The sequence below is a fragment of the Myodes glareolus genome, chromosome 10 (genome assembly GCF_982192425.1).
Source record: "Myodes glareolus chromosome 10, mMyoGla1.1, whole genome shotgun sequence".
NCBI lineage: Eukaryota > Metazoa > Chordata > Mammalia > Rodentia > Cricetidae > Myodes > Myodes glareolus.
In genome coordinates this window covers 49540084-49547778 of record NC_142035.1, presented here as the reverse complement: position 1 = coordinate 49547778, position 7695 = coordinate 49540084, and the positions used below count along the sequence as shown (strand labels likewise).

Genomic DNA, 7695 nt, shown 5'->3' with positions numbered 1-7695 from the left:
AGTGAGTAGCTATGTTCCTTTGCTTTTTTTTTAACCTCTGTATGAGTTTCTTGTGCTTATTAGGGTTTTGTGTGTGTGCTTGTGTATACTATCTTATACAGCTGTATTGTTCCCTGTTATTGGGTGTTTGAATTCTTCCGTGGAAAATACCTTGAACTGGTTGATACCCAGCTACCTCATTCTCTGTCTACCTCACGGTCCTGTGGCTGGGGGTCCTGTTCAGATCTCTGTCAGAAAGAACTATGGTTTTGAAGGCCTTGTTTTAAGTAGGGTTCACTGTGAAGCCAAGTTGGCTGTGACAGAGTCATCCTCTTGCCTCCAGAGTGTTAAAGTTATCAACGTGGACCACAACACCCAGCAACTTTGTTTCATTTTGATACAAGGGTTGCTCTGTAGTCCTGGCTTTTCTTACTCTGTAGACCAGGCTGGCCTCGAACTCAGAGACTGCCTGCCTCTGCTAGGATTAAAGGCATGTGCCACCACTGCCCAGCACCAGCTAATTTTTTTTAAATTAGCTTTTGATCTTGTAGATTCTTGGCCAATAAATTGATATGACATTGAGACAACCCCAGAGCTTACTCAGATTTTTCCAGTTTTATGTATACCTACATACACTTGCATGGAATGTCATCTTCTGTGTAGATTTGTGTTATACATAGGACACTTGTCATGTTGTGCCTTCTGGTAATATCTCTAACCCTTCAGTCTTCTCTATAATCTCAAGAAATACATGTAAATAGAATCATAAAATACAAAATTTGAGACTGACTTTTTTTAACAGAATTCCTCTTAAATTCATCTAAGTTGTGTGTATTAATTCATGCCTTTGTATTGTACAGTACTCCAAAGTATGGGTGGACTGGTTTTTTAACCATCCACTTGGAAGAACACTTCAACTGTTTCTAGTTTGGGGCCTTATAGGTAAAGCTGCTCTGGGAAGCCAAGTACATGTTTGTGTGTAGATATAGTTTTCTATCTGGGACAAATGTTCAAGAGAAAATTATTGAGTCCTAGTTTTATAATAAATAGGCATGGGGCTGGGGAAGAGGCTAAATAAGTGCTTGCTCTGCAAGCTTGAGGTCCTGAGTTCGGATCTCCAGCCTCCACATAAACGACATGGCAGAGCACTGCGCTGCAATGTTGGGGCAGGGCACTTAGAGTACCAGCGCTGCGATGTGGGGGCAGGGCACACTTAGAGTATCAGCACTGCGATGTGGGGACAGGGCACACTTAGAGTATCAGCGCTGCGATGTGGGGGCAGGGCACACTTAGAGTACCAGCGCTGCGATGTGGGGGCAGGGCACTTAGAGTACCAGTGCTGCGATGTGGGGGCAGGGCATTCAGAGTACCAGTGCTGCGATGTGGGGGCAGGGCACACCTAGAGTACCAGTGCTGCGATGTGGGGGCAGGGCATTTAGAGTACCAGCGCTGCGATGTGGGGGCAGGGTCCCAGGTGCTCACTGGCCTGCCAGTCAAACTCCCTGGTGGGCTCCAGGTTCAGTGACACCCCATTGCCAAAAGTTTCAGGTGCAAAGCAGTGGAGAAAGATACATGTCACTGACCTCGGGCCTGCACACACATATGCACCATGCACACGGAATGGACCTGGGGTTGGCACAAGACACCCCAAAATCAAGTTCTCAGCACAAAGGAGAGACAAAGAGCAGGGAATTAGAGATAAAGGCAGAGATAGAGGACAAAAGGGAAGGGGCCTTTGTCAGCAACAAGGGAGATGGGAAAGGAGTTTTTGTCCTGGAGGGACCAAGGACTGCCTCTGAATAGAGAAGTGACTCATAGGCCAATGGCAGTTTATAAAGGCAAAAGGGGAAACCCTGTGTTAGGATGAGGTGTTTAATATCGATCATACATGTTAATTAGGGCGACCAAAAGGGAGCTTTTAATTGCTGGACTTCAATACTTTGATAGCTGGACACCAGCCTTAGTGGGAGGAAGTGGCCAAATAAGGGAACAGACCTTGGTGGCTAGTTTTAGGGGGTGTAATCTAACAGTTTTTAGCAAGGTGAAGAGAATGGGGAAGTAGAGCAAGGCTGCCAGAGCCAAGTTTGTGGTGCTCAGACTGGCTGGAGTCCTCCAGCTCCCTCTGAGCAGCTGCTGTTTACCCCTCGCCTTCCCTGATGTTTTCCTCTCAAATTAATAAAATTGCCCTTGAGCTTCCTAATGAACACGTTAAAAGTCTTTCATGAACGAGCTTCCCAAAAGGAAACCTCAGTAATAAGCAATTCTATCTGAGATCCTCATTTCTTGGATCTGTTTCTTTTCCAACAGTATGGTTCTCTACATTTGATTCTTAGTCACACTCGACAGCCACCAGCCAAAAGGCAACTGAAGTGTGGAGGTGAGTGTCAAGTTTCCCAAAGATGAAAGTGTCGTGCGTGGTGTGGCTCCAGTCTTACATCTGTCACATGAAGCAGTTACAGATGGCTGGGGGGCTGTCATCCCTTGTCAAATGTCTACCACATGATTACAACCTCCAGTTAACACCTTCTTTACCTGGAACTGCTGTGTTGAGGCGCTGAGCCCTTCCCTAGCACTGTCTGGTCTGGGGAGGCTCACGCAGCCATTATCCCCCACTTTACAGCTGCAAACTGCGGTGGTTATTGCTCATTTTGTCTAGTCTTAGAAGACCTCGTTATTCTAGGTGAACAGACACTCAATTCTCTGAGTATTTAGCCTTTTAAACAGGGACATGGACTCCCAGGTCTAGCCTTATAATCTGAAGGCATATGTGGATGGTAGAAACCACACCAAGGAGAATTACAAAGGAAGTAATTTGTCCACGGTTGCAAGGAGCAAGCACTAAAATCCCCTTTCACCCTACCATTATCCCCTATGCCAGGAAAAGAACCTGTACGAGTTAACCACATGAAAGGCCCAATGTGGCTATTGGGAGGGGGGTGTGTACCGGTGTAAAGCCGATGGTGGCAGCTCAGCTGAGAGATCAGTACCCTCCTGTTCTTGCTCCCAGCGGCGGCGGCGGGCACGGCTGCCGACTCAGCCGCAGCGCGTGAAGGCCGCAGCCACGCGGGCCGGAGGCTACTGACACCAGCGTGGAAAGCGGCAGCGCGAACGGCTGCAGACTGCGCGAGAGACACGCCCCTCTGGTGCAGAGCTGCACCAACACTTCCGACCTCTTACTTCCGGTGTGCTCTAAGCGTCGTCGCAGCCGCCAGCCGGAAGTAGAAAGACTAAACGGAAACAAAATAGCCGACGGACCGGAAGTAGTTACATGGGGTCCCACCCGGACAAGCAGTGAGCCGGAAGACGGGGCAGAGCGCTGCCATGATGGTTTCATCTAGGGCTGAGTGGCAGGTCTCTCGGCGACCGGAAGAGTGAGGCCGGGAGGTATGGGTTGGGCGCCGCCATGTCAACCTGACACCGGAAAAGGCGGGTCTCTTCTCTCTGACTGATCGGCCTGAACTCGCCTGGAGATGTGAGTTATAACTCCCTACGACTCTAGATCACGCTTGTGAGGCTGCATGATCCCTAGTGGGAAACGACTGCAGTCAAGACTGGAGATACTCCAGGCCTGCCTCACCGCAACCAGACTTTGTTTTCGGACTTCACTGCCTTTCCAAAAACTCCCACCCTATACCACAACGCTCAGGGCTCAGCTCTTATTTCTGCCCCTCGTTGATTGTCCCTATCATAGGAACCTTAAAATTTCCAAATCTCTCCTGGGTCCCTAGGCTAATCACAGACCCAAATCAGAACATTTTCTTGTCTACTCTTGAGATTACCTCCAGTTTACCCTGTCCCCCAGGCAGGCAGCCCTGGAAGTCACTGCTCGATACTGCAGCCGGGAGCTGGATCAGTATGGCCAGTGTGTGGCCGCCAAGCCAGAGTCCTGGCATCGGGACTGTCACCACCTTAAGATGAGCATTGCTCGCTGCACATCCTCCCAGTGAGTGGGAAACTGGGGCTGGAGGGTGCCAGGCAGTGGGGTGTGGATGCTCCGGCTCTGAAATGCCCTCCTCCCACAGCCCCATCATCCGCCAGATCCGCCAGGCCTGTGCTGAACCATTTGAAGCCTTCGAGGAGTGTCTTCGCTTGAATGAGGCGGCTGTTGGCAACTGTGCGGAACACATGCGCCGCTTCCTGCAGTGTGCTGAGCAGGTGCAGCCGCCAAGTTCACCCACACCTGGAGAGGTAAAGAGGGCTCACTAGGTCATTTCTTTATCCCTCACAAATCCTTTCATTTTCTAGTTCAAAAGCCCTAGCCCTTCCCGATTCCCACACATGCCTTGGCTGTGAATCCAGAATCCAAAACATGGTTCTCTGCCCCAAGTTGCAGCCTCTGCTTTAGTTTAGCCATCTTTGACACTCCTCCTCTGCCTTCTCCCTGGCTTTCCTGAACCTCTTACTTCCTTATAATGACCTGAATTCTGGTCACATTGCACCCTTGCTTAAAACTTTATGTGGCTTTCCCTTCACAGTAGGAACAAAGTCCCTGACTCTTACTGGATCCCTTCTTCCCTTCCTTGCCCATTTTGTCCTTTTCATTGCTTTCAGCTGTGCCGGTGGGGGTGAAGGGGGTAAAGAGGGGTTCACGAGAAATGATCTTAATGTCCATACCACATAAACACATATACAATATATCCGAGATAATAAAGTGTCATTGATGGGGCAATGAGGAAAAATCTTAACATGCTCTGGGGGTGGCAGAATTGGAAAAGTGAGAAACACTCCTTTGGATGTTTACTGCTGGACCACTGAGAAGGCGAAGTCACTCTGTTAATCACCCTCCCCTGAACACCTCTCACGAGGTCCTCTGTCCCTGTAATCCCTGCCTTTTCTTTCTCACCATCTTTTGGGCTTCTGTGTCGGTCCATTTTGGCCTTTCCAATCCTTCTCCTGTGATGGTTCCAGAATGATCTGAGAGGAAGTCTTACCATGTTTGCTTCTCCATGGAAACCGCTCTGTGGTTTCACCTCTGCTAGACTGGTTCTCATCTCCAGCACAGCCTGGTCTCGGATGACTCAGGCCCCACCCACCTCTTCCACTCTCCACCCCCAGCGGATGGTGTACAGTTGTTATTCAGGGGCACATCTACCTGGCTCCTAGCTATTTCGTTCTGCCCAGGCTGCCCTCCCCTGTCCATCTCCCGTCTAATTCTTACTCTGTTTTTATGGTACTTCTCTCGGAAAAACCTCCTCTGCTCCCCCATTCCTGGTCCCTGGCTTTTAAGCTCTCTCCAGCCACACCCCGCAGTTTCCCTTGTATCTCATGCTTCAGGAGAGTTTTTGGCTAAAGGTTACCCTCTAATTATGCCTGATAGTCATTGGATCTTTGTATAGAACAGGGGTAAAGATTTAGGTTATGAGAGCAGAAATTGCCCAGAAGGACTTTAATTTTCCATAGGGAATGTTCAGGAATGATTGCATCTTGTCCATTCCAGTTACTCAGCCATCTCATGGGAATACTTCTGCCTTTCAAGTGTCTCCAGCATCTGGACAATAAAGCCCTTTCGATTCCTTTTTGTTTTCCATTTTAGTTTTTAGTTTTTATTTTATGTGTATCAGTGTTAAACCTGCATGTATGTGGACCACATGTGTGCCTAATGCCCATGGACATCAGGAGAGGGTGTCAGGTCTCCTGGAATCCTCTGGAGTTGGAGTTACTATGGATGGTTGTGAGCTCCCATGTGGGTGCTGGAAACTGAACCCAAGTTCTCTGGGAGAGGAGCAAAGGCTGAGCCATCCTTCAGTCCCTCTTCCTTTTAGGAATGGAAATTAGGGCAGGGAAGTGGCTTAGCAGGTTAAGGCATTTGCTGTAAGGTCTGACACCTTGAGTGTTACCACCAGCTCCTACAGGTTGTCCTCTGTCCTGCTCCTTCATGCTGATGGCGTCATAGCTCCAACTCTTCCTCCTAACTGGGGTGGTGAGATTCAGGCCTCCTCTATTCTCTGATCTTCACATTAGCAGACCTGAAAATGCCCACATCTACCATGTGATAGAAAGGCCTTAGTAGGAGAACTCTATTTATGTTGCTGGCAGTTCAGAAGTCTCCCTGTTTCTGCACACAGACTTCACCTACCAGGGGACTAGTGTGGCTGTCCCTCCCATTTTGAAAGGGAGTTTCCTAGAATGAGAGATTTTTGCCTGCTGAGTCCCCAGCACTTGTCACAATGCTGCCACATGCCTGTAATTCTAGCACTAGGGAGTCTGAAGTAGGAAGGTTGCTATGAGTTCAAGCCAACTTGAGTTCATAAGCGAGTTCTAGACCAGCCTGGGCTACTAGTGAGTTCCCAGTCAACCTGGCTAGAGTTAGGTTCTAGCTCTCTCCAGCCTCCAAAAATAAACAAACAGAATGGTACCAGGTTTTAGCTTACTGTGTACAACTTGTTCTTGTGGCAAATGGCCGAGGTCACCACTTGGCACCTTTCCCCTCTAGACTGGACCGTGAGGGCAGCCTCTGCTGTATCTGCCTCATCTCCCCTTCAAGGGCAGTAAATGTTGCTATGTTTTCTCCACAGGCACAGCCTCTCCCTGCCTCCTGAAGACCCCCGTGGACTCTGAGGAAACTGGGCACCAGTGACCCCACTTGATGTCCTCATCTAGAAGAGTGACATTTTAGAGTCCTGAGGGCTCTGGTGTGGGTCTGGCCTTCCTGGACTCGGAACTCTAAATAAATAAAGACTGAGTACTGGACTTTGGTTCCAGCCTATAGCATTGAAGGGGGCAGGCATTAGGAGAGCTGGAGGAAGCTTGGTCACCCACCCTCAGCTTTACTTGGTCTGCCAAGGTGCTCCTGTTCTAGGCTTGGGTTTATAATGATTCAAACAGTCATTTCCTGTACCCTGCTGTATGTGCTCTGGGGCAAGGCTTCCCTCCCACCCACGCTCACCAGATTGGTTTTGGTTTTTGTTTTTTTTTTAAGTCTAGGCAGTACTGAAGCTCATTATGTATACCAAACTGAATTCAGGCTCACAGCAATCTTCCTGAGTGCTAGGGTTACAGGTGTGAGCCACCATGCCCAGCTTCCTTCCCTCTGGAACAACCCACGACCTCACACACGCCCGTCAATATGCTGTACCTTCCGCTGAATCTGCATTCAGTACATCCTTATACCATTTTCTTGAGGCTTGTGGGAGGAGCAGTAAACAGCCCATCTTTTCCACTACTGAGTCAGGACCAACTGAGCAGTAGACACAGGCCTTGGGCAGTGAGGTAAAAATTCTGGCCTTATTGAGAACAACTGTGTAGAGGCAGAAACAAGGCCTGAGAATTAGAAGTTCAAGGTCATCCACTGCTATATAGTTTGAGGCCAGACTAGGCCACCTGAGGCCCTACTTAGAGAAATTTTAAAAACTGAAAAGTGTGAAAGGACATGGCTCGGAAGCATCCTTCACTGGAGTTTGGTTTGTCTTGATTAGCAATTCCCAGAAGCCAGGTCTCGGAATGGGGCCCTGATAGTATATTCTCAGTCAGTCCAGAGATACTGGCAGGGAGTGGGAAAGGGAAAAACAAGGCAGCCATAAAAAGTGCGTGACCAGAGTGGCTCCGGGTGCTTGCCACAAGCGTGATGGGCTGAGTTTGGTCCCCAGGAGTTACATACGGGAAGGGTAGAGCTGACTCACAAGTAGCTCCGTTTCCTAGAAACAGCTGTTTCTTCTGACCTCCACAAGTGCTGCATGGCATTCCTCTGCTTCCCACCCCAGTAAAGCAAATGAATAA

The 7695-nt window shown here is 49.0% G+C and overlaps 1 protein-coding gene across 1 annotated transcript; it reads left to right on the top strand.

The window, feature by feature from the left end:
* Positions 1-3284: 3284 nt before the first annotated feature.
* On the top strand, positions 3285-6669 carry Chchd5 (coiled-coil-helix-coiled-coil-helix domain containing 5). The gene is made up of 4 exons (XM_048459849.2): positions 3285-3451; positions 3782-3922; positions 4002-4167; positions 6495-6669. Coding segments are annotated over exons 1-4 (333 nt in total). The 5' UTR covers positions 3285-3449; the 3' UTR covers positions 6519-6669.
* Positions 6670-7695: the final 1026 nt, after the last annotated feature.